The sequence below is a fragment of the Tachyglossus aculeatus genome, chromosome 25 (assembly GCF_015852505.1).
Source record: "Tachyglossus aculeatus isolate mTacAcu1 chromosome 25, mTacAcu1.pri, whole genome shotgun sequence".
In the NCBI taxonomy this organism is placed as follows: domain Eukaryota; kingdom Metazoa; phylum Chordata; class Mammalia; order Monotremata; family Tachyglossidae; genus Tachyglossus; species Tachyglossus aculeatus.
This window is the reverse complement of record NC_052090.1, coordinates 25,397,709-25,424,276: the sequence shown is the minus strand read 5'-3', so window position 1 is coordinate 25,424,276 and position 26,568 is coordinate 25,397,709. Positions and strand designations below refer to the sequence as shown.

The 26,568-nt window shown below is 48.4% G+C and overlaps 1 protein-coding gene and 1 pseudogene across 1 annotated transcript in view; both read left to right on the top strand.

Moving 5' to 3' along the window:
* JPH1 (junctophilin 1) overlaps positions 1 to 26,568 on the top strand; it is a 69,251-nt gene that overhangs the window by 31,755 nt on the left and 10,928 nt on the right. The window contains exons 2-3 of the mRNA XM_038766636.1: positions 4,842 to 5,568; positions 25,180 to 25,298. Of these exons, the coding sequence (XP_038622564.1) occupies positions 4,842 to 5,568; positions 25,180 to 25,298 (846 nt within the window). The remainder of the gene's footprint in view (positions 1 to 4,841; positions 5,569 to 25,179; positions 25,299 to 26,568) is intronic.
* On the top strand, positions 2,997 to 3,115 carry LOC119945616 (annotated as a pseudogene).

Sequence of the window (26,568 nt, the reverse complement as noted above, 5' to 3'; positions counted from 1 at the left end):
CAGTCAATCAATCAATCAATCATATTTATTGAGCGCTTACTGTGTGCAGAGCACTGTACTAAGCGCTTGGGAGGTACAAGTTGGCAACATATAGAGACAGTCCCTACCCAACAGTGGCCTCACAGTCTAAAAGGGAGACTTTCTTAATCCCCATTTTACAGATAAGGTATAAATAATAGGTATTTGTTAAGCGCTTACTATGTGCCCCACACTGTGGTGAGTGTCGGGCTGGATTCAGGATAATCAGGTTGGACACAGTCCCTGTCCCACATGGGGCTCACAGTCATAATCCCCATTTTACAAATGAAGAAACTGAGGCTATGAGGAAGCGAAGTCGGAGAAGCGGCGTGGCTCAAGGGAAAGAGCCCGGGTTCAAATCCCGGCTCCGCCAGTTGTCAGCTGGGTGACTTTGGGCAAGTCACTTCACTTCTCCGGGCCTCAGTTCCCTCATCTGTAAAATGGGGATGAAGACTGTGAGCCCCCCGTGGGACAACCTGATCACTTTGTAACCTCCCCAGCGCTTAGAACGGTGCTTTGCACATAGTAAGCGCTTAATAAATGCCATTATTATTATTATTATTATTATTATCATTATTATTATTATTATTATTATTATTATTATTATTATTATTATTATTCCCACAGTTTCAATAAGGCCCTGAGATGTGAGGGCGGCTGGCTTCGCCTAAGAAGTGAAGGCCACTTGAAATTCCAAATAAACAAACTGCCTTCTCCCTGCCAAGGAACTTGTATCCCCTCTCTCTAAGAGTCCTTTCCCAGAATTTTGCTGGGGTCCGGAATTTCGGTATCCCACGGGGGTCTAATCCTTGGAGCGGGAACCCTAAGTCGCTCTGTGTGCTCTTAATTTCTGAGGAATTACATAATAATAATAATAATAACGTTGGTATTTGTTAGAGAAGCAGCGTGGCTCAGTGGAAAGAGCCCGGGCTTTGGAGTCAGTGGTCGTGGGTTCAAATCCCGGCTCTGCCAGTTGTCAGCTGTGTGACCTTGGGCAAGTCACTTAACTTCTCTGGAGCTCAGTTCCCTCATCTGTAAAATGGGGGTTGACTGTGAGCCCCTGTGGGACAACCTGATCACCCTGTAACCTCCCCAGCGCTTAGAACAGTGCTTTGCACATAGTAAGTGCTTAATAAATGCCATCATCATTATTATTATTATTGTTATTATTATTATTATTATTATGCGCTTCCTGTGTGCCAAGCACCGTTCTAAGCACTGGGGTAATAATAATAATAATGGCATTTATTAAGCGCTTACTATGTGCAAAGCACTGTTCTAAGCGCTGGGGTAGATACAGGGTAATCAAGTTGTCCTACGTGGGGCTCCCAGTCTTCATCCCCATTTTCCAGATGAGGTCACTGAGGCCCAGAGAAGTGAAGTGACTTGCCCAAAGTCACACAGCAGCAAGTGGCAGAGCCGGGATTAGAACCCACGATCTCTGACTCCAAAGCCCGGGCTCTTTCCACTGAGCGGCGCCTCGTCGGGAGCAGGGAACGTGTCGGTTTATTGTTCTGTCGTCCTCTCCCGAGCGCTTAGTACAGTGCTCCGCACGTGGTAAGTGCTCAATAAATACGACTGACTGACTGACGTCCTCCCCCCAGCAAACATGAAGAAGCAGCGTGACTCAGTGGAAAGAGCCCGGGCTTTGGAGTCAGAGGTCATGGGTTCAAATCCCAGCTCCACCAATTGTCAGCTGTGTGACTTTGGGCAAGTCACTTCACTTCTCTGGGCCTCGGTCACCTCATCTGGAAAATGGGGATGAAGACTGTGAGCCCCCCGTGGGACAACCTGATACCTTGTAACCTCCCCAGCGCTTAGAACAGCGCTTTGCACATAGTAAGCGCTTAATAAATGCCATTAAAAAAAAAGAGTCCAGGCTTGGGAGATGGAGCAATCCCGGCTCTGCCGCTTGTCTGCTGTGTGACTTTGGGCAAGTCGCTTTACTTCTCCGGGCCTCAGTGACCTCATCTGTCAAATGGGGATGAAGACTGTGAGCCCCCCGTGGGACAACCTGATCACCTTTTAACTTCCCCAGTGCTTAGAACAGTGCTTTGCACATAGTAAGCGCTTAATAAATGCCATTAAAAAAAAAGAGTCCAGGCTTGGGAGATGGAGCAATCCCGGCTCTGCCGCTTGTCTGCTGTGTGACTTTGGGCAAGTCGCTTCACTTCTCCGGGCCTCAGTGACCTCATCTGTCAAATGGGGATGAAGACTGGGAGCTCCCCGTGGGACAACCTGATCACCTTTTAACTTCCCCAGCGCTTAGAACGGTGCTTTGCACATAGTAAGCACTTAAATGCCATCATCATTATTATTATTATTATTATTATTATTATTATTATTATTATTATTATCATTACGGCCCTCCGCATCCTGATGTTACAGAGTGGACTCCACCCTAACGTGATGTCGTGTCCTCGGAGGAGGCGGCGTGGATTAAATGACATTTACCAAAAAAATTACGTCGTGAGATGCATCGTGTTACACCTTACGTCCCTGTAGACCGTAAGCTCCCTGCGGGCAGGGACCGTGTTTTCCAACTCTGTTGGGAAGCAGGATGGCCCGGTGGGGAGATCCCAGATCTGGGTTCTCATCCCGGCTCGGCCGCTCACCTGCCGCGTGACCCTGGACGAGTCACTTCACTTCGCCCGGCCTCGGTGACCCCATCTGTCAAATGGGGTGGAAGACTGTGAGCCCCACGCGGGGCAGGGACCGTTGTCCAACCCTTCTATCTACCCAGCGCTTAGTACAGTGTCTGGCGCTTAGGAAGCGCTTAACAAATACAATTATTATCCCTGACCTTTGATCATTTGCTGCTCACCCCCCACTCAACCCTTATGTTGAGAGCCCACCTTCTAGACTGTGAGCCCACTGTTGGGCAGGGACCATCGCTATATGTTGCCAACTTGGACTTCCCAAGCGCTTAGTACAGTGCTCTGCACACAGTAAGCGCTCAATAAGTACGACTGATTGATTGATTGTATGAAAGGAGGGAAGGTTAGCACTCGCCTTGAGAAGGATGGAAGAGGTCCTAGTGGCCCATATACGTTGAAGGCATTGCCACCTCCTTCGTGGCATCTAGCCAAGTTTTTATAAGCGCTTAGTACAGTGCTCTGCACACAGTAAGCGCTCAATAAATACGATTGAATGAATGAATGTCCGTTATCTGTCAATTCTAAATTGACATTATAAATTCTATGAGGTCTGTCTCGAGACGCGAGCACTTTGTGGGTGGGGGAACGTTTCTACCAGCTCCGTTGTGTTGCTGTACTCTCCCGAGCGCTTAGCACAGTGCTCCGCACACAGTAAGCCACGATGATAACGCGCGGACGGCGAGAAATCCCAGAAAACGAGCGCTAAATGGAAAGAAACCAAACATTTGAACGCGTTAAAGTGGGCGGCCCTGGCATGGGAATTTTTGGAAGGGGGGAGTGTTTCTACCAGTTCCTTTGCCCTGTCCTCTCCCGAGCGCTTAGCACAGTGCTCTGCACACAGTAAGCGCTCCATAAATGCCTTGATGATGATAATGACGATGATGACGAGAAGCAGCGTGGCTCAGTGGAAAGAGCCCGGGCTTTGGAGTCAGAGGTCGTGGGTTCAAATCCCGGCCCCACCCACCGTCAGCTGGGTGACGTTGGGCAAGTCACTTCACTTCTCCGGGCCTCCGTTCCCTCATCTGTAAAATGGGGATTAAAAAACCGTGAGCCCCCAGTGGGACCACCCCATCACCTTGTAACCTCCCCAGCGCTTAGAACGGTGCTTCGCACGTAGTAAGCGCTTAACAAACGCCATCATTATTATTATTACAATGAGGCAAAAGAAAAGAAACCGACCCAACGAACGCATCACGCTTCTAGACCGTGAGCCCGCCGTCGGGTAGGGAGCGTCTCGATACGTCGCCAACTTGGACGGTGCAGAGCACTGTACTAAGCGCTTGGGAAGTCCAAGCCGGCAGCATCTAGAGACGGTCCCCGTACTCTCTGAAAGAAGATAGGACTCATTCATAGGACTCCATCCTCCACCACCTCAGAGACATTTTCGCCAAGAGCCCCTAGACTCTCCTTGCCATTAACCTCTTCGATTTGATTTGACTGACCTAGGGACAATTCATCCTTCTGCTTTGAGCATCATCTGCCTATTTTATGGTCGCTTCTGCATGTTAATTGTAAACTGCTCTCTGTGATGTCATCATCTGCTTATTTCATTATTCCCAAAGAATGTTATTGTTAACGTCTCTCAGTGATGTCATCACCTGCTTATTTCACTGCCATCGCATGTTAATTGTTAACCGCTCTATGTGATGTCATCATCTGCTTAATTTTTTTGCCATCACATATTAATTGTTATCTGCTCTCTGGGGTTCAATCATCTGCTCATTTTATTATTACCATAGCATGTTAATTGTTATTACTCCATTTATTTATTTATTTATTTTACTTGTACATATCTATTTATTTTATTTTGTTAGTATGTTTGGTTTTGTTCTCTGTCTCCCCCCTTTTAGACTGTGAGCCCACTGTTGGGTAGGGACTGTCTCTCTATGTTGCCAATTTGTACTTCCCAAGCGCTTAGTACAGTGCTGTGCACATAGTAAGCGCTCAATAAATACGATTGATGATGATGATGATGATGACAGCGGGATCACAGTGTAGAAGGGGGAGGCGGAGAACAAAACCAAACATACTAACAAAGTAGAATAGAGGCTGTTGGCCGGGGCGGAGGCCGGGCCTGCGGCCTTGACCCCGGCCTCTCCGTGCGTGTTGTCCACGTGTCCGTCCGTCCGTCGGCGTGTGCGTTGGCGTGTGCGTCTCCCCTCCCAGGTACCTACCAGGGCCAGTGGAGCGGCGGCGTGCGCCACGGCTTCGGCCTGCGTCAAAGCGCTCCGTACGGGCTGGCGACGGTGATCCGCTGGCCGCTGCGGACGTCGTCGGCCTCCCTGCGCAGCGAGCAGAGCGACGGCGGGCTCCCGCCCGACAGCCCGGCGGGCACGCGGGGCGGCTTCGTCCTCGGCCGGCCGGCGGGCGAGGGCCCGGCGGCCCGGCGGCGGGCCTGGCGTCCAGGCCGCTCCGAATCCCGCTCCTCCTTGTCCAGCAAGCGCAGCTCGCTGCGCAGCGAGGCCACGGGGCCCAGCCGGCTCAGCTCCAGCGACGCGGCCTCGTCGGCCCCCAGCCTGGGCGACGCCGACTGCGACTGGCGCGGCGGGCCGGCCGAGGACCGCGTGGACGCCACCACCACCGAGACCTACGCCGGCGAGTGGCGGGGCGACAAGCGCAGCGGCTTCGGGGTCAGCGAGCGGTCGGACGGCGTCCACTACGCCGGGGAGTGGCGGGAGAACCGGCGCCACGGCTACGGCTGCACCGCGCTGCCCGACGGCTCGCTGCACGAGGGCAAGTACAAGAACAACGTCCTGGTCCGGGGCGTCCGCCGCCGTCTCCTCCTGCCCCTGCGAGGCCCCGGCAAGACGCGGCAGAAGGTGGACCGCGCCGTGGAGAGCGCCCAGCGGGCCGCCGCCGTGGCCAAGACCAAGGTGGAGATCGCCACGTCCAGGTAAGGCCGGGGGCGCGGGGGGTGCCCGTCCGCCACCGACGAAAGGCCGCCCGCCCGCTTCCAAAACACCACGACGACCGTAGCGAAGCGGCGTGGCTCGGTGGAAGGAGCCCGGGCTTTGGAGCCAGAGGTCATGGGTTCAAATCCCGCCTCCGCCGACTGTCAGCTGGGCAAGTCACTTCCTGGGCCTCAGTCCCCTCATCTGTAAATGATTGTGAGCCCCCCGTGGGTCAACCCGATCACCTTGTAACCGCCCCAGCGCTTAGAGCGGTGCTTTGCGCATAGTAAGCGCTTAACAGATGCCATCATTAAGAGAAGCGGCGCGGCTCAGTGGAAAGAGCCCGGGCTTTGGAGTCAGAGGTTGTGGGTTCAAATCCTGTGAGCCCCCCATGGGACAACCTGATCACCTTGTAACCGCCCCAGCGCTTAGAACAGTGCTTTAGGCATAGTAAGCACTTAACAAATATCATCATTAAGAGAAGCGGCGCGGCTCAGTGGAAAGAGCCCGGGCTTTGGAGTCAGAGGTCGTGGGTTCAAATCCCGCCTCCTCCGACTGTCAGCTGGGCAAGTCATTTCTCTGGGCCTCAGTCCCCTCATCTGTAAATGATTGTGAGCCCCCCGTGGGACAACCCGATCACCTTGTAACCGCCCCAGCGCTTAGAGCGGTGCTTTGCGCATGGTAAGCGCTGAACAGATACCATCATTAAGAGAAGCGGTGTGGCTCAGTGGAAAGAGCCCGGGCTTTGGAGTCAGAGGTCGTGGGTTCAAATCCCGCCTCCACCAACTGTCAGCTGGGCAAGTCACTTCCCTGGGCCTCAGTCCCCTCATCTGTAAATGATTGTGAGCCCCCCGTGGGTCAACCCGATCACCTTGTAACCGCCCCAGCGCTTAGAACGGTGCTTTAGGCATAGTAAGCGCTTAACAAATACCATCATTAAGAGAAGTGGCGCGGCTCAGTGGAAAGAGCCCGGGCTTTGGAGTCAGAGGTCGTGGGTTCAAATCCCGCCTCCTCTGACTGTCAGCTGGGCAAGTCACTTCCCTGGGCCTCAGTCCCCTCATCTGTAAATGATTGTGAGCCCCCCGTGGGTCAACCCGATCACCTTGTAACCGCCCCAGCGCTTAGAGCGGTGCTTTGCGCATAGTAAGCGCTTAACAGATGCCATCATTAAGAGAAGCGGCACGGCTCAGTGGAAAGAGCCCGGGCTTTGGAGCCAGAGGTCCTGGGTTCAAATCCCGCCTCTGCCAACTGTCAGCTGGGCAAGTCACTTCCCTGGACCTCAGTCCCCTCATCTGTAAATGATTGTGAGCCCCCCGTGGGTCAACCCGATCACCTTGTAACCGCCCCAGCGCTTAGAACGGTGCTTTGCGCATAGTAAGCTCTGAACAGATGCCATCATTAAGAGAAGCAGCGTGGCTCAGTGGAAAGAGCCCGGGCTTTGGAGCCAGAGGTCCTGGGTTCAAATCCCGCCTCCGCCGACTGTCAGCTGGGCAAGTCACTTCCCTGGGCCTCAGTCCTCATCTGTAAATGATTGTGAGCCCCCCGTGGGACAACCCGATCACCTTGTAAGCGCCCCAGCGCTTAGAACGGTGCTTTAGGCATAGTAAGCGCTTAACAAATACCATCATTAAGAGAAGCGGCGTGGCTCAGTGGAAAGAGCCCGGGCTTTGGAGTCAGAGGTCCTGGGTTCAAATCCCGCCTCCTCCGACTGTCAGCTGGGCAAGTCACTTCCCTGGGCCTCAGTCCCCTCATCTGTAAATGATTGTCAGCCCCCCGTGGGACAACCCGATCACCTTGTAAGCGCCCCAGCGCTTAGAACGGTGCTTTAGGCATAGTAAGCGCTTAACAAATACCATCATTAAGAGAAGTGGCGCGGCTCAGTGGAAAGAGCCCGGGCTTTGGAGTCAGAGGTCCTGGGTTCAAATCCCGCCTCCGCCGACTGTCAGCTGGGCAAGTCACTTCCCTGGGCCTCAGTCCCCTCATCTGTAAACGATTGTGAGCCCCCCGTGGGTCAACCCGATCACCTTGTAACCGCCCCAGTGCTTAGAGCAGTGCTTTGCACATAGTAAGCGCTTAGATGCCATCATTAGGAGAAGCGACGCGGCTCAGTGGAAAGAGCCTGGGTTTTGGAGCCAGAGGTCCTGGGTTCAAATCCCGCCTCCTCCGACTGTCAGCTGGGCAAGTCACTTCCCTGGGCCTCAGTCCCCTCATCTGTAAACGATTGTCAGCCCCCCGTGGGTCAACCCGATCACCTTGTAACCGCCCCAGTGCTTAGAGCAGTGCTTTGCACATAGTAAGCGCTTAGATGCCATCATTAGGAGAAGCGACGCGGCTCAGTGGAAAGAGCCTGGGTTTTGGAGCCAGAGGTCCTGGGTTCAAATCCCGCCTCCGCCGACTGTCAGCTGGGCAAGTCACTTCCCTGGGCCTCAGTCCCCTCATCTGTAAATGATTGTGAGCCCCCCGTGGGTCAACCCGATCACCTTGTAACCGCCCCAGCGCTTAGAGCAGTGCTTTGCACATAGTAAGCGCTTAGATGCCATCATTAGGAGAAGCGGCGTGGCTCAATGGAAAGAGCCTGGGTTTTGGAGTCAGAGGTCGTGGGTTCAAATCCCACCTCCTCCGACTGTCAGCTGGGCAAGTCATTTCTCTGGACCTCAGTCCCCTCATCTGTAAATGATTGTCAGCCCCCCCGTGGGTCAACCCCATCACCTTGTAACCGCCCCAGCGCTTAGAGCAGTGCTTTGCACATAGTAAGCGCTTAGATGCCATCATTAGGAGAAGCGGCGTGGCTCAGTGGAAAGAGCCCAGGCTTTGGAGTCAGAGGTTGTGGGTTCAAATCCTGTGAGCCCCAAGTGGGACAGCCTGATCACCTTGTAACCATCCCAGCGCTTAGAACAGTGCTTTAGGCATAGTAAGCGCTTAACAAATACCATCATTAAGAGAAGCGGCGCGGCTCAGTGGAAAGAGCCCGGGCTTTGGAGCCAGAGGTCCTGGGTTCAAATCCCGCCTCCGCCGACTGTCAGCTGGGCAAGTCACTTCCCTGGGCCTCAGTCCCCTCATCTGTAAATGATTGTGAGCCCCCCGTGGGTCAACCCGATCACCTTGTAACTGCCCCAGCGCTTAGAGCAGTGCTTTGCACATAGTAAGCGCTTAGATGCCATCATTAGGAGAAGCGGCGCGGCTCAGTGGAAAGAGCCCGGGCTTTGGAGTCAGAGGTTGTGGGTTCAAATCCTGTGAGCCCCCCGTGGGACAGCCTGATCACCTTGTAACCTCCCCAGCGCTTAGAGCAGTGCTTTGCGCATAGTAAGCGCTTAACAGATACTATCATTAAGAGAAGTGGTGTGGCTCAGTGGAAAGAGCCCGATCTTTAGAGTCAGAGGTCATGGGTTCAAATCCCACCTCCACCAACTGTCAGCTGGGCAAGTCACTTCACTTCTCTGGGCCTCAGTTCCCTCATCTGTAAATGGGGATTAAGATTGTGAGCCCCCCGTGGGACAACCTGATCACCTTGTAACCGCCCCAGCGCTTAGAACGGTGCTTTGCACATAGTAAGCACTTAACAAATACCATCATTAAGAGAAGCGGTGTGGCTCAGTGGAAAGAGCCCGGGCTTTGGAGTCAGGGGCCGTGGGTTCAAATTCTGCCTCCACCAACTGTCAGATGGGCAAGTCACTTCACTTCTCTGGGCCTAAGTTCCCTCATCTGTGGGATTAAGATTGTGAGCCCCCCGTGGGACAACCTGATCATCTTGTAACCTCCCCAGCGCTTAGAACAGTGCTTTGCACGTAGTAAGTGCTTAATAAATGCCATCATTAAGAGAAGCGGCATGGCTCAATGGAAAGAGCCCGGGCTCTGGAGTCAGAGGTTGTGGGTTCAAATCCCAGCTCCGCCAACTGTCAGCTGTGGGACTCTGGGCAAGTCACTTCACTTCTCTGGGCCTCAGTTCCCTCATCTGTAAATGGGGATTAAGACTGTGAGCCCCACGTGGGACAACCCGATCACCGTCTAACCTCCCCAGCACTTAGAACAGTGCTTTGCGCATAGTAAGCGCTTAATAAATGCCATTATTATTATTATCATTATTATTATTCTCTGGTCCTCAGTTCCCTCATCTGTAAAATGGGGATGAAGACTGTGAGCCCCACGTGGGACAAGCCGATCACCTTGTAACCGCCCCAGCGCTTAGAACGGTGCTTTGCACATAGTAAGCGCTTAATAAATGCCATTATTATTATTATTAGAACAGTGCTTTGCACATAGTAAGCGCTTGATAAATGCCATTATTATTATTATTAGAACAGTGCTTTCCACATAGTAAGCGCTTAACAAATGCCATCATTATTATTATTCAATCGTACGTATTGAGCGCTTACTGTGTGCAGAGCACTGGACTAAGCGCTTGGGATGAGAGGCCCGTGCTGAGAACCCGGGCAAGCGTCGGATTCACCATCATTAACAATCACCGTGGTATTTGGGAAGCGCTCACGGGGCGAAGAGCACTGTTCTAAGCGCTGGGGTAGAGGGGCGGTCATCAGGTAGGTCAGAGGGAGATGGGAGGTCAAAAGCGGCGGTACTCAGTGGAAAGAGCCCGGGCTTGGGAGTCAGAGGTCGCGGGTTCTCATCCCGGCTTATTATTTGGAGTCCGAGGCCATGGGTTCAAATCCCGACTCCGCCCATTGTCAGCCCATTGTCAGCCATGTGACTTTGGGCAAGTCACTTCACTTCTCTGGGCCTCAGTTCCCTCATCTGGAAAATGGGGATGAAGACTGGGAGCCCCCCCGTGGGCCAACCTGATTACCTTGTATCTACCCCAGTGCTTAGAACAGTGCTTGGCACATAGTAAGTGCTTAACAAATACCAATATTATTATTATTATTATTATTATTGTTATTATTCTCTGGGCCCCAGTGACCTCATCTGGAAAATGGGGATGAAGACTGGGAGCCCCCCGTGGGACAACCTGATCCCCTTGTAACCTCCCCAGCACTTAGAACAGTGCTTTGCACATAGTAAGCGCTTAACAAATTCATATAATAATAATAATAATAATAATGTCGGTATTTGTTAAGCGCTTACTATGTGCAAAGCACTGTTCTAAGCGCTGGGAAGGTTACAAGGTGATCAGGTTGTCCCATGGGGGGCTCACAATTTTAATCCCCATTTTACAGATGAGGTAACTGAGGCCCAGAGAAGTTAAGTGACTTGCCCAAAGTCACACAGCTGACAGTTGGCAGAGCTGGGATTTGAACCCATGACCTCTGACTCCAAAGCCCAGGCTCTTTCCACTGAGCCACAGCAGCTTTCATTCAACCGTATTTATTGAGCGCTTACTGTGTGCAGAGCACTGTACTAAGCGCTTGGGAAGTACAAATCGGCAACATCTAGAGACGGTCCCTTATCCAACAAAGGGCTCACATGAAGTGGCGTGGCTCTGTGGAAAGAACACAGGCTTTGGAGTCCGAGGTCAGGGGTTCAAATCCCGGCTCCGCCCATTGTCAGCCGTGTGCCTTTGGGCAAGTCACTTCACTTCTCTGGGCCTCAGTGACCTCATCTGGAAAATGGGGATGAAGACTGGGAGCCCCCCCGTGGAACAACCTGATCACCTTGGATCCCCCCAGCGCTTAGAACAGCGCTTTGCACATAGTAAGCGCTTAACAAATTTCCCAAGCGCTTAGTACAGTGCTCTGTATACAGTAAGCGCTCAATAAATACGATTGAATGAGTGAACGAATGAACAAATGCCACCACAAAAAAAAAAAAGGTGCCGCCATTTGTGTGATGGGACGGTGTGATTTGTGTAATCATTTGTGTGATTAGTCTTCTAGACTGTGAACCCACTGTCGGGTAGGGACCGTCCCTATATGTTGCCAGCTTGTACTTCCCGAGCGCTTAGTACAGTGCTCTGCACACAGTAAGCGCTCAATAAATACGATTGATGATGATGAAGGTGATCAGGTTGTCCCACAGGGGGCTCACGGTCTTCATCCCCATTTGACAGATGAGGCAACTGAGGCCCAGAGAATAATAATAATAATGATGGCATTTACTAAGCGCTTACTAGGCTGTGAAGTCGATGTGAGCAGGGAGTGTGTGTCTGTTATAATAATAATGGCATTTATTAAGCGCTTACTATGTGCCAAGCACTGTTCTAAGCGCTGGGGAGGTTCCAAGGCGATCAGGTTGTCCCACGGGGGGCTCCCAGCTTCATCCCCATTTGACAGATGAGGCGACCGAGGTGCAGAGAAGTGACTGGCCCGAAGTCACCCAGCTGACAAGGGGTAGAGCCGGGATTCGAACCCACGACCTCTGACTCCAAAGCCTGGGCTCTTTCCGCTGAGGCGCGCGGCTTCTCTGATGGCTTTGCCCTCTGCCCCGGGAGGTAGGGGAAGGTAGGCCCTGCCCGCGGCCATCACCCCCATCATTCAATCGTATTTATTGAGCGCTTACTGTGTGCAGAGCACTGTACTAAGCGTTTGGGAAGTACAAATCGACAACACATAGAGACGGTCCCTACCCAAGAACAAGCTCACAGTCTAGAAAAGGGAGACACACAACGAAACAAAACAGGTAGAAAGGTGTTAATACCGTCAGAATAGATGGAATTATAGCTAAACACACATCCTTAATAAAATAGAGTAATAAATCTGTACAAATATAGACAGGTGCTGTGATGAGCGATTGTACTAATGTGGTAGCGGTTAGGATGGAGAGGAAAGGGAGGATCTTGGCGATGTTGTGAAGTTGGGACCGGCAGGTTTTGGTGACGGAGTGGGTGTGTGGGGAGAATGAGAGAGCAGAATCAATAATAATAATAATAATAATAATAATAATAATAATAATGGTATTGGTTAAGCATAGTAAGCGCTTAACAAAAATGCCCCCTCTCTGTTTCTCTCTCTCCATTTCTATTTATTTTATTTTGTTAATATGTTTGGTTTTGTCGTCTGTCTCCCCCTTCTAGACTGTGAGCCCGCTGTCGGGTAGGGACCGTCTCTGTATGTTGCCAACTTGGACTTCCCAAGCGCTTAGTATGCGCTTACTATGTGCAAAGCACTGTTCTAAGCGCTGGGGAGAATAATAATGATATTATTGTTCTTATAATATTACAATTATAATATAATGATATTATTATTATTGAGCGCTTAGTACAGTGCTCTGCACACGGTAAGTGCTCAATAAATACGATTGATTGATAAGAATAATAATGATGGTATCCTGTGAGCCCACTGTTGGGTAGGGACCGTCTCTCTATGTTGCCAACTTGGACTTCCCAAGCGCTTAGTATGCGCTTACTATGTGCAAAGCACTGTTCTAAGCGCTGGGGAGAATAATAATGATATTATTGTTCTTATAATATTATAATTATAATATAATGATATTATTATTATTGAGCGCTTAGTACAGTGCTCTGCACACGGTAAGTGCTCAATAAATACGATTGATTGATAAGAATAATAATGATGGTATCCTGTGAGCCCACTGTTGGGTAGGGACCGTCTCTCTATGTTGCCAACTTGGACTTCCCAAGCGCTTAGTCCGGTGCTGTGCACACAGTAAGCGCTCAATAAATACGATTGATTGATTGATTGATTGCAGAGCACTGGACTAAGCGCTTGGGAAGTCCAAGTTGGCAACACATAGAGATGGGCCCTACCCAACGGCGGGCTCACGGTCTAGAAGGGGGAGACAGGCTTTCCACTGAGCCACACCGCTTCTCAAGGAGGTGGAAGAGGAAGGGACCAGAAAGGAGGAGGAGGAGGAGGAGGAGGAGGAGGGGGACCCCATCACCCCCTCCCTGTGCCCGGGATGGGGTGGACGGTGCCCCCGGCCCTGCCGGTGACACCGGACCCGGCCTCCTCGCCCGGCCCAAGGGTCGGGTTAGCACAGCTGCCGTCTTCCTGGCGACCGGGCCCCGCTGGACGCCGCCAACGGGGCCCTGCCCCTGTTCCCGCAGAGGTGGCATCGCCACGGGCGGGCTCCAAATGCCCACACTGGGCTGGACGCCCACCCAGGCCCTGGACCGTCGACGCGTTGCGGGCAGCGGGTCCGCTCATTTTAGACTGTGAGCCCGCTGTTGGGTAGGGACCGTCTCTAGATGTTGCCAACTTGGACTTCCCAAGCGCTTAGTACAGTGCTCAATAAATATGATTGAATGAATGAATGAATATATATATATGTTTGTACATATTTATTACTCTATTTTACTTGTACATATTGACTCTATTTTATTTTGTTAGTGTGTTTGGTTTTGTTCTCTGTCTCCCCCTTCTAGACTGTGAGCCCGCTGTTGGGTAGGGACCGTCTCTAGATGTTGCCAATTTGGACTTCCCAAGTGCTTAGTCCAGTGCTCTGCACACAATAAGCGCTCAATAAATACGATTGAATGAATGAATGAATGAATGAATATATATGCATATATGTTTGTACATATTTATTACTCTATTTTACTTGTACATATTGATTCCATTTATTTTATTTTGTGAATATGTTTTGTTTTGTCATCTGTCTCCCCCTTCTAGATTGTGAGCCCGTTGTCGAGTAGGGACCGTCTCTAGATGTTGCCAACTTGGACTTCCCAAGCGCTTAGTACAGTGCCCTGCACACAGTAAGCACTCAATAAATATGATTGAATGAATGAATGAATATGTATATATATATATATGTTTGTACATATTTATTACTCTATTTTACTAGTACATATTGATTCTATTTATTTTAGTTTGTTAATATGTTTTGTTTTGTCGTCTGTCTCCCCGTCCTAGACTGTGAGCCCGCTGTCGGGTAGGGACCGTCTCTAGATGTTGCCAACTTGGACTTCCCAAGTGCTTAGTCCAGTGCCCTGCACACAGTAAGCACTCAATAAATATGATTGAATGAATGAATGTATATATATATATATATATATATATGTTTGTACATATTTATTACTCTATTTTACTTGTACATATTGACTCTATTTTATTTTGTGAATATGTTTTGTTTTGTCATCTGTCTCCCCCTTCTAGACTGTGAGCCCGCTGTTGGGTAGGGACCGTCTCTATATGCTGCCAACTTGGACTTCCCAAGCGCTTAGTCCAGTGCTCTGCACACAGTAAGCGCTCAATAAATATGATTGAATGAATGAATGAATATGTATATATATATATATGTTTGTACATATTTATTACTCTATTTTACTAGTACATATTGATTCTATTTATTTTAGTTTGTTAATATGTTTTGTTTTGTCGTCTGTCTCCCCCTTCTAGACTGTGAGCCCGCTGTTGGGTAAGGACCGTCTCTATATGCTACCCACTTGGACTTCCCAAGCGCTTAGTACAGTGCTCTGCACACAGTAAGCGCTCAATAAATACGATTGAATGAATATATATGTGTATATGTTTGTACATATTTATTACTCTATTTTACTTGTACATATTGAATCTATTTTATTTTGTTAATATGCTTTGTTTTGTCGTCTGTCTCCCCATTGTAGACTGTGAGCCCGCTGTCGGGTAGGGACCGTCTCAAGATGTTGCCAACTTGGACTTCCCAAGCGCTTAGTCCAGTGCCCTGCACACAGTAAGCGCTCAATAAATATGATTGAATGAATGAATGAATATGTATATATATATATATGTTTGTACATATTTATTACTCTATTTTACTAGTACATATTGATTCTATTTATTTTAGTTTGTTAATATGTTTTGTTTTGTCGTCTGTCTCCCCGTTCTAGACTGTGAGCCCGCTGTCGGGTAGGGATCGTCTCTAGATGTTGCCAACTTGGACTTCCCAAGTGCTTAGTCCACACAGTAAGCGCTCAATAAATACGATTGAATGAATATATATGTATATATGTTTGTACATATTTATTACTCTATTTTACTTGTACATATTGAATCTATTTTATTTTGTTAATATGCTTTGTTTTGTCGTCTGTCTCCCCATTGTAGACTGTGAGCCCGCTGTTGGGTAGGGACCGTCTCAAGATGTTGCCAACTTGGACTTCCCAAGTGCTTAGTCCAGTGCCCTGCACACAGTAAGCGCTCAATAAATATGATTGAATGAATGAATGAATATGTATATATATATATATGTCTGTACATATTTATTACTCTATTTTACTAGTACATATTGATTCTATTTATTTTAGTTTGTTAATATGTTTTGTTTTGTCGTCTGTCTCCCCGTTCTAGACTGTGAGCCCGCTGTCGGGTAGGGATCGTCTCTAGATGTTGCCAACTTGGACTTCCCAAGTGCTTAGTCCACACAGTAAGCGCTCAATAAATACGATTGAATGAATATATATGTATATATGTTTGTACATATTTATTACTCTATTTTACTTGTACATATTGAATCTATTTTATTTTGTTAATATGCTTTGTTTTGTCGTCTGTCTCCCCATTGTAGACTGTGAGCCCGCTGTTGGGTAGGGACCGTCTCAAGATGTTGCCAACTTGGACTTCCCAAGCGCTTAGTCCAGTGCCCTGCACACAGTAAGCGCTCAATAAATATGATTGAATGAATGAATGAATATGTATATATATATATATATGTTTGTACATATTTATTACTCTATTTTACTAGTACATATTGATTCTATTTATTTTAGTTTGTTAATATGTTTTGTTTTGTCGTCTGTCTCCCCCTTCTAGACTGTGAGCCCGCTGTTGGGTAGGGACTGTCTCTATATGCTGCCAACTTGGACTTCCCAAGTATTTAGTACAGTGCTCTGCACACAGTAAGTGCTCAATAAATATGATTGAATGAATGAATGAATATATATATATGTTTGTACATATTTATTACTCTATTTTACTTGTACATATTTATTCTATTTATTTTATTTTGTTAATATGTTTTGTTTTGTCGTCTGTCTCCCCCTCTAGACTGTGAGCCCGCTGTTGGGTAGGGACCGTCTCTATATGTTGCCAACTTGGACTTCCCAAGCGCTTAGTACAGTGCTCTGCACACAGTAAGCGCTCAATAAAAACGATTGAATGAATGAATGAATGAATACACTGGCGCTTAGCGCTATGCCTGGCACATAGTAAGCGTTTAACAGACACTGATAATCACCCAGGGTCTCACCAGCTCCCAGCTCAATTTAGAAAATAATAATAATGATAATAATGACATTTATTAAGCGCTTACGACGTGCAAAGCACTGTTCTAAGCGCTGGGGAGGTTACAAGGTGATCAGGTTGTCCCACGAGGGGCTCACAGTCCTATTCCCACAGTGTTAATCAAGCGCTTAGTACAGTGCTCTGCACACAGTAAGCACTCAATAAATACAATTGAATGAATGAATAATCCCCATTTTCCAGATGAGGGAACTGAGGCCCAGAGAGGTGAAGTGACTGGCCCAAATTCACACAGCTGACAATTGGCAGAGCTAGGATTCGAACCCATAACCTCGGACTCCAAACCCCGGGCTCTTTCCACTGAGCCACGCTGCTTCTCTAGAGGAAAATCCAGCAGCTCAAGTCCCACTCGCCCAAGATGAGAAGCATCAGATTTTCATCAGACCCTAAGAAACCATCAGCCATCTGGAGCACGCTCCATGACTGTTTACCAGAATAATAACAATAATAATAATAATAATAATAATAATGACATTTATTCATTCGTTCATTCAATTGTATTTATTGAGTGCTTACTGTGTGCAGAGCACTATACTAAGCACTTGGGAAGTACAAGTTGGCAACATATTCATTCATTCAATCGTATTTATTGAGCGCTTACTGTGTGCAGAGCACTGTACTAAGCGCTTGGGAAGTACAAGTTGGCAACATATAGAGACGGTCCCTACCTAACAAAGCGCTTACTACATGCAAAGCACCGTTCTAAGCGCTGGGGAGGTTACAAGGTGATGAGGTTGTCCCACGGGGGGCTCGCAGTCTTCATCCCCATTTTCCAGATGAGGTCACTGAGGCCCAGAGAATCAATTAATCAATCAATCAATCATATTTATTGAGCACTTACTGTGTGCAGAGCACTGGACTAAGCGCTTGGGAAGTCCAAGTTGGCAACATATAGAGACAGTCCCTACCCAACAGTGGGCTCACAGTCTAAAAGGGGGAGACAGAGAACAAAACCAAACATACTAACAAAATAAAATAAATAGAATAGATAGGTACAAGTAAAATAAAGTGACTTGCCCAAAGTCACCCAGCTGACAATTGGCAGAGCCGGGATTTGAACCCATGACCTCTGACTCCAAAGCCCCTGCTCTTTCCACCGGGGTTTTTGAAACTCTGCTAGCCGTGTAACGATTTCAGCCCCCACTCACTAACAAGAGCGGAATTAGCGGATTAGGGCAAGGTTTTGGAAAAGCAGAATACCTTCGCGGAATACCGACTTTCCGCTCACTGTGGGCTGGAAAGATTTTTGAAATTCCAAGGAGCCTTTAATTAAAGATCCGCTAATGGCGGAGGGAGAGCTGGGGCCGGGAGGTTGGGGGGCTTAAGGTCCCCCGTGTGACCTTGGCAATGTCACTTCACCTGTTGGGTAGGGACCGTCTCTATGTGTTGCCAACTTGTACTTCCCAAGCGCTTAGTACAGCGCTCTGCACCCAGTAAGCGCTCAATAAGTACGATTGATTTGATTTGATTTGATTTGATTTCACCTCTCCGGGCCTTCCGTTGGTCAAGCGGGAGAGGCGGTCGGCTGCTCTCCCCCATCTTCATCCCCATTTGACAGATGAGATAACTCTCCCCATCTTCATCCCCATTTGACAGATGAGATAACGGAGGCACCGAGAAAAAAAACTAAAAATGATGGTTTTTGTTAGGCGCTTACTATGTGCTGATCACCGTAATAATAATAAAAATAATGATAACATACAAATAGAATTGGACCCAATCCCTGTCCCGCACAGGGCTCGCACCCTTTATCCCCGTTTTCCAGATGAGGTAACTGAGGCATGGAGAAGTGAAGTGACTGGTCCAGGGTCACACAGCAGACACGCGGAGAGCTGGGATCAGAAGCTCCCACCTCCTGATTCCCAGGCCCGGGCTCTACCCACTCAGCTACGCGGCTTCCTCTGATTTTTTGAGCTCTTACAATGCGGGGGGACTGTACTGAACACTCAGGAGAGTGCAGTACAACGGTAGAAGTAGCGGGCACATAGTGAGTGCTTCACAAATAACAGAAAAGAAGAAAGAAAAGGGAGGAAGAAGGAAGTGGGTGGAGTACTTCCCAAGCTTAGTACAGTGCTCTGCACACAGTAAGCGCTCAGTAAATACGATTGAATGAATGAATGAATCCCCCCCCCCCCCCCGTCTTACCTCCTTTCCCTCCCCACAGTACCTGGATATAGGTGTGTACATATTTATTACTCTATTTATTTATTTATTTGTACTTATTTATTTGTACATATTGATTCTATTTATTTTATTTTGTTAATATGTTTTGTTTTGTTCCCTGCCTCCCCCTTCTAGACTGTGAGCCCGCTGTTAGGTAGGGACCGTCTCTAGATGTTGCCAACTTGGACTTCCCAAGCGCTTAGTACAGTGCCCTGCACACAGTAAGCGCTCAATTTATTTTATTTTATTTTATTTATTTATTTATTTATTTATTTGTACTTATTTATTTGTACGTATTGATTCCATTTATTTTATTTTGTTAATATGTTTTGTTTCATTGTCTGTCTCCCCCTTCTAGACTGTGAGCCCACTGTTGGGTAGGGACCGTCTCTAGATGTTGCCTACTTGGACTTCCCAAGCGCTTAGTACAGTGCCCTGCACACAGTAAGCGCTCAATTTATTTTTTTATTTTATTTTATTTTATTTTATTTATTTATTTATTTGTACTTATTCATTTGTACATATTGATTCTATTTATTTTATTTTGTTAATATGTTTTGTTTCGTTGTCTGTCTCCCCCTTCAAGACTGTGAGCCCACTGTTGGGTAGGGACCGTCTCTAGATGTTGCCAACTTGGACTTCCCAAGCGCTTAGTACAGTGCCCTGCACACAGTAAGCGCTCAATTTATTTTATTTTATTTTATTTATTTATTTGTACTTATTTATTTGTACATATTGATTCTATTTATTTTATTTTGTTAATATGTTTTGTTTCGTTGTCTGTCTCCCCCTCCTAGCCTGTGAGCCCGCTGTTGGGTAGGGACCGTCTCTAGATGTTGCCCACTTGGACTTCCCAAGTGCTTAGTACAGTGCCCTGCACACAGTAAGCGCTCAATAAATACAGTTGAATGAATGAATGAGTGCAGATCCTAGAGGCCCCGGGCATGTTTGCCAGGCGGGCAGGGCTGGATTCGGGCCATGGGCGGCACCGTCTGGGAACACCCGGACGTCCGCCTCGCTAGGCCTGAACGCCCCGTTTTTGATTATGATAATAATTATAATTATGGTATTTAATAATAATAATAATAATAATAGCATTTATTAAGCGCTTACTATGTGCAAAGCACTGTTCTAAGTGGGCAGGGCTGGATTCGAGCCATGGGCGGCACCGTCTGGGAACACCCGGACGTCCGTCTCGCTAGGCCTGGATGCCCTGTTTCTGATTATTATAATAATTATAAATATAGTATTTAATAATAATAATAATAATGGCATTTATTCAGTGCTTACTATGTGCAAAGCACTGTTCTAAGCGCTGTGGAGATTACAAGGTGATCAGGTTGTCCCAGGGGGGGCTCCCAGTCTTCATCCCCATTTGACAGATGAGGCAATTGAGGCCCAGGGAAGTGAGGTGACTTGCCCAAAGTCACCCAGCTGACAGTTGGCGGAGCCGGGATTTGAACCCATGACCTTTGACTCCAAAGCCCGGGCTCTGTCCACCGAGCCACGCTGCTTGTTAAAAATAATAATAATAATAATGTTGGTATTTGTTAAGCGCTTACTGTGTGCCAAGCACTGTTCTAAGCGCTGGGGTAGATACAAGGTAATCAGGTTTTCCCACGAGGGGCTCACAGTCTTCATCCCCATTTTCCAGATGAGGGAACTGAGGCCCAGAGAAGTGAAGTGACTTGCCCAAAGTCACACAGCTGACAAGTGGCGGAGCCGGGACTTGAACCCACGACCTCTGACTCCAAAGCCCGGGCTCTTTCCACTGAGCCACGCTGCTTCCCTTAAGTACTCAGTATGTGCCAAGCACTTCATCCCCATTTGACAGATGAGGCACAGTCACGGTAATAATAATAATAATATTGGCACTTATTAAGCATTTACTACGTGCCAAGCACTGTTCTAAGCGCTGGGGAGGTTACAAGGTGATCAGGTTGTTCCACGGGGGGCTCACGGTCTTCATCCCCATTTGACAGATGAGGCAGTTGAGGCCCAGGGAAGTGAGGTGACTTGCCCCAAGTCACCCAGCTGACAGTTGGCGGAGCCGGGATTTGAACCCATGACCTCTGACTCCAAAGCCCGGGCTCTGTCCACCGAGCCACGCTGCTTGTTAAGCGCTCACTATGTGCCAAGCACTGTTCTAAGCGCTGGGGGAGATGCAAGGTTGTCCCAGGTGGGGCTCGCAGAAGGAGGGATCGTACGGGCCGGGTGACCGGGGAGAGTTTGGGGGGTTGGGTGGTCCGGGCTGGGTCAGCGGAGGGGCAATCAAGGATAATAACAGTAATGATGGTACTTGTTAAGCGCTTACTATGTGCCAAGCACTGTTGTAAGCGCTGGGGAGATTACAAGGTGATCAGGCTGTCCCACGTGGGGCTCAAAGTCTTCATCCCCATTTGACAGATGAGGTCACTGAGGCCCAGAGAATGATAATAATGATGGCATTTGTTAAGCGCTTACTATGTGCCAAGCACTGTTCTAAGCGCTGGGGAGGTTACAAGGTGATTAGGTTGTCCCCTGTGGGCCTCACAGTCTTCATCCCCATTTGACAGACGAGGGAACTGAGGCACAAGAGAATAATGATAATGATGGCATTTGTTAAGCGCTTACTATGTGCCAAGCACTGTTCTAAGCGCTGGGGTAGATACAAGGTGATCAGGTTGTCCCACGGGGGGCTCACAGTCTTCATCCCCATTTGACAGATGAGGGAACTGAGGCCCAGAGAATAATGATAATGATGGCATTTGTTAAGCACTTACTATGTGCCAAGCACTGTTCTAAGCGCTGGTGTAGATACAAGGTGATCAGGTTGTCTCACATGGGGCGCACAGTCTTCATCCCCATTTGACAGATGAGGTCACTAAGGCACAGAGAATAATAATAACGATGACATTTGTTAAGTGCTTACTATGTGCCAAGCGCTGTTCTAAGCGCTGGGTAGGTTACAAGGTGATCAGGTTGTCCCCTTGCGGGGCTCACAGTCTTTATCCCCATTTGACAGATGAGGGAACTGAGGCACAGAGAATAATAATAATGATGGCATTTGTTCAGTGCTTACTATGTGCCAAGCACTGTTCTAAGCGCAGAGTAGGTTACAAGGTGATCAGGCTGTCCCACAGGGGGCTCACAGTCTTCATCCCCATTTTACAGATGAGGTCACTGAGGCACAGAGAATAATAATAACAATGGCATCCTTTCCCATCTCTTTTAGACTGTGAGCCCACTGTTGGGTAGGGACTGTCTCTATGTGATGCCAATTTGTACTTCCCAAGCGCTTAGTACAGTGCTCTGCACATAGTAAGCGCTCAATAAATACGATTGATTGATTGATTGATTGACTACTGACCCACGCTTCTTCACTTCATTTGTCTGGGCCTCAGTTCCCTCATCTGGAAAATGGGGATGGAGACTGTGAGCCCCCCGCGGGACAACCTGATCACCTTGTAACCTCCCCAGCGCTTAGAACAGGGCTTGGCTCATAGTAAGCGCTTAACAAATACCATTAAAAAAAAAAGTTACTTCACTTCTCTGGGCCTCAGTGACCTCGTCTGTAAAATGGGGATGAAGACTGTGAGCCCCCCGTGGGACAACCTGATCACCTTGGAACCTCCCCAGCACTTAGAATAGTGCTTTGCACATAGTAAGCGCTTAACAAATACCAGTAAAAAGTCACTTCACTTCTCTGGGCCTCAGTGACCTCATCTGTAAAATGGGGATGAAGACTGTGAGCCCCACGTGGGACAACCTGATCACCTTGTAACCTCCCCAGAGCTTAGAATAGCGCTTTGCACATAGTAAGCGCTTAACAAATACCAGTAAAAAGTCACTTCACTTCTCTGTGCCTCAGTGACCTCATCTGTCAAATGGGGATGAAGACTGTGAGCCCCACGTGGGACAACCTGATCACCTTGTAACCTCCCCAGTGCTTAGAACACTGCTTGGCACATAGTAAGCGCTTAACAAAGACCATCATTATCATTATTAAGTGGCGGAGCTGGGATTGGAACCCACGACCTCTGATTTTATTTTATTTTATTTTATTTTATTTTATTAATGATGTGCATCTAGCTTTACTTCTATTTATTCTGATGGCTCACATGTTTTGTTTTCTCGTCCATCTCCCCCTTCTAGACTGTGAGCCCATTGTCGGGTAGGGACCGTCTCTAGATGTTGCCAACTTGGACTTCCCAAGCGCTTAGTCCACACAGTAAGCGCTCAACCGTCCTCCCAAGCGCTTAGTCCAGTGCTCCGCACACAGTAAGCGCTCAATAAATACGACGGAATGAATGAATGACTCACAAGCCCGGGCTCTTTCCACTGAACCACACTGCTTCTCTAAGTCGGGAACAGTGGGACACGTTTGAGTCGGACGCTCGGCCTTGTCCCCCCATCTCCTCCTTCCCCTCCCCACAGCACCTGTATATATGTTTGAACGTATTTATTACTCTATTTATTTTATTTGTACATATTTATTCCATTTATTTTATTTTGTGAATATGTTTTGTTTTGTCGTCTGCCTCCCCCTTCTAGACTGTGAGCCCGCTGTCGGGTAGGGACCGTCTCTAGATGTTGCCAACTTGGACTTCCCAAGCGCTTAGTCCGGTGCTCTGCACACGGTAAGCGCTCGATAAATACGACTGAATGAATGAATGAAAAAAATACACTCTATAATAGTACTGATAATAATAAAAAGGATGGTATTTGTTAAGCACTTACTATGTGCGAAGCACTGTTTTAAGCGCTGAGGGAGATACAAAGCAGACCTCTGGACTGTGAGCCCGTTGTCGGGTAGGGACCGTCTCTAGACGTTGCCAACTTGGACTTCCCAAGCGCTTAGTCCAGTGCTCTGCACACAGTAAGTGCTCAATAAATATGACTGAATGAATGAATAAAAAAGAGACGTTCTATAATAGTAATGATAATAATGAAAAGGATGGGATTTGTTAAGCACTTACTACGTGCGAAGCACTGTTTTAAGCGCTGAGGGAGATACAAAGCAGACCTCTAGACTGTGAGCCCGCTGTTGGGTAGGTACCGTCTCTAGACGTTGCCAACTTGGACTTCCCAAGCGCTTAGTCCAGTGCTGTGCACACAGTAAGCGCTCAATAAATACGATTGAATGAATGAATTAAAAAAGAGACGTTCTATAATAGTAATGATAATAATGAAAAGGATGGGATTTGTTAAGCACTTACTATGTACAAAGCACTGTTCTAAGCGCTGAGGGAGATACAAAGCAGACCTCTAGATTGTGTGCCCGTTGTCGGGTAGGGACCGTCTCTAGATGTTGCCAACTTGGACTTCCCAAGCGCTTAGTCCAGTGCTCTGCACACAGTAAGCGCTCAAAAAATACGATGGAGTGAATGAATGAATGAATGTTGGGTAGGGACTGCCTCTAGATGTTGCCAACTTGTATTTCCCAAGCGCTTAGTCCAGTGCTCTGCACACAGTAAGCGCTCAATAAATACGGTGGAATGAATGAATGAATGAATGTTGGGTAGGGACCGTCTCTAGATGTTGCCAACTTGGACTTCCCAAGCGCTTAGTCCAGTGCTCTGCACACAGTAAGCGCTCAATAAATACGATGGAATGAATGAATGAATGAATGTTGGGTAGGGACCGCCTCTAGATGTTGCCAACTTGGACTTCCCAAGCGCTTAGTCCAGTGCTCTGCACAAAGTAAGCGCTCAATAAATATGATGGAATGAATGGATGAAAAAAGAGACGTTCTACAATAGTAATGATAATAATAAAAAGGATGGGATTTGTTAAGCACTTACTATCAATCAATCATATTTATTGAGCGCTTACTGTGTGCAGAGCACTGGACTAAGCGCTTGGGAAGTCCAAGTGGCAACATCTAGAGACGGTCCCTACCCAACAGTGGGCTCACACTGCGAAGCACTGTTCTAAGCGCTGAGGGAGATACAAAGTAGACCTCTAGACTGTGAGCCCGCTGTTGGGTAGGGACCGTCTCTAGACGTTGCCAACTTGGACTTCCCAAGCGCTTAATCCAGTGCTCTGCACACAGTAAGTGCTCAATAAATATGACTGAATGAATGAATAAAAAAGAGACGTTCTATAATAGTAATGATGATAATGAAAAGGATGGGATTTGTTAAGCACTTACTACGTGCGAAGCACTGTTCTAAGCGCCGAAGGAGATACAAAGTAGACTTCTAGATTGTGTGCTCGCTGTTGGGTAGGGACCGTCTCTAGACGTTGCCAAATTGGGCTTCCCAAGCGCTTAGTACAGTGCTCTGCACCCAGTAAGCGCTCAATAAATACGATGGAATGAATGACTGGCTCCGTCCCCAGGACTGCCCACGCCAGGGCGAAGGCCGACGCCGCTGACCAGGCCGCCCAGGCCGCCATCCAGGAGTGCAACATCGCCCGGGCAGTAGCCAAGGAACTGGCCCCCAACTTCTATCAACCAGGTACCCACCCCACCGGGGGACGGGGGACTGTATGGGACGGGCCGGGGCGAGGCGGGAAGAGTCCGGGATGGAGACGGGCCGGGCGGATGGGTTGGCCGGTCCGGCCCCATCTTCCCCTCCGAAATACCGCCACTCCTATTCCCGTTATAGAAACCAGCGCTTTGGAATGTGGGAAAGGTACTTGTTCCTAATAATAATGCTATTTGTTAAGCGCTTCCTACGTGCAAAGCACCGCTCTAAGCGCTGGGGAGGTTCCAAGGTCATCAGGTTGTCCCCTGTGGGGCTCCCAGTCTTCATCCCTGTTTTACAGACGAGGTAACTGAGGCCCAGAGAAGTGGAGCGACTCGCCCAAAGTCACCCAGCCAACAATTGGCAGAGCCGGGATTTGAACCCATGACCTCTGACTCCAAATAATAATAATGATGATGGCATTTGTTAAGCGCTTACTATGCATCAAGCACTGTTCTAAGCGCTGGGGAGGTTACAAGGTGATCAGGTTGTCCCACGGGGGGCTCCCAGTCTTCATCCCCATTTTACAGATGAGAGAAGTGAGGCACAGAGAAGTGAAGTGACTTACCCAAAGTCACCCAGTGACTTTGTCACCCAGTGAATTGTCACCCAGTGACAATTGGCGGAGCCGGGATTTGAACCCATGGCCTCTGACTCCAAAGCCCGGGCTCTTTAATAATAATAATGGCGTTTTTATTAAGCGCTTACTATATGCAAAGCACTGTTCTAAGCGCTGGGGAGGTTCCAAGGTTACCAGGTTGTCCCACGGGGGACTCACAGTCTTCATCCCTGTTTTACAGACGAGGTCACTGAGGCACAGAGAGGTGAAGTGACTCGTCCAAAGTCGCACAGCTGACAATTGGCGGAGCCGGGATTTGAACCCATGGCCTCTGACTCCAAATAATAATAATGATGATGGCATTTGTTAAGCGCTTACTATGCACCAAGCCCTGTTCTAAGCGCTGGGGAGGTTACAAGGTGATCAGGTTGTCCCACGGGGGGCTCACAATCTTAATCCCCATTTTAATAATAATAATAATATTGGCGTTTTATTAAGCGTTTACTATGTGCCAAGCACTGTTCTAAGCGCTGGGGAGGTTACAAGGTGATGAGGTTGTCCCATGGAGGGCTCACAGTCTTCATCCCCATTTTCCAGATGAGGTCACTGTGGCCCAGAGAAGTGAAGTGACTCGCCCAAAGTCACCCAGCTGACAATTGACGGGGCCGGGATTTGAACCCATGACCTCTGACTCCAAAGCCT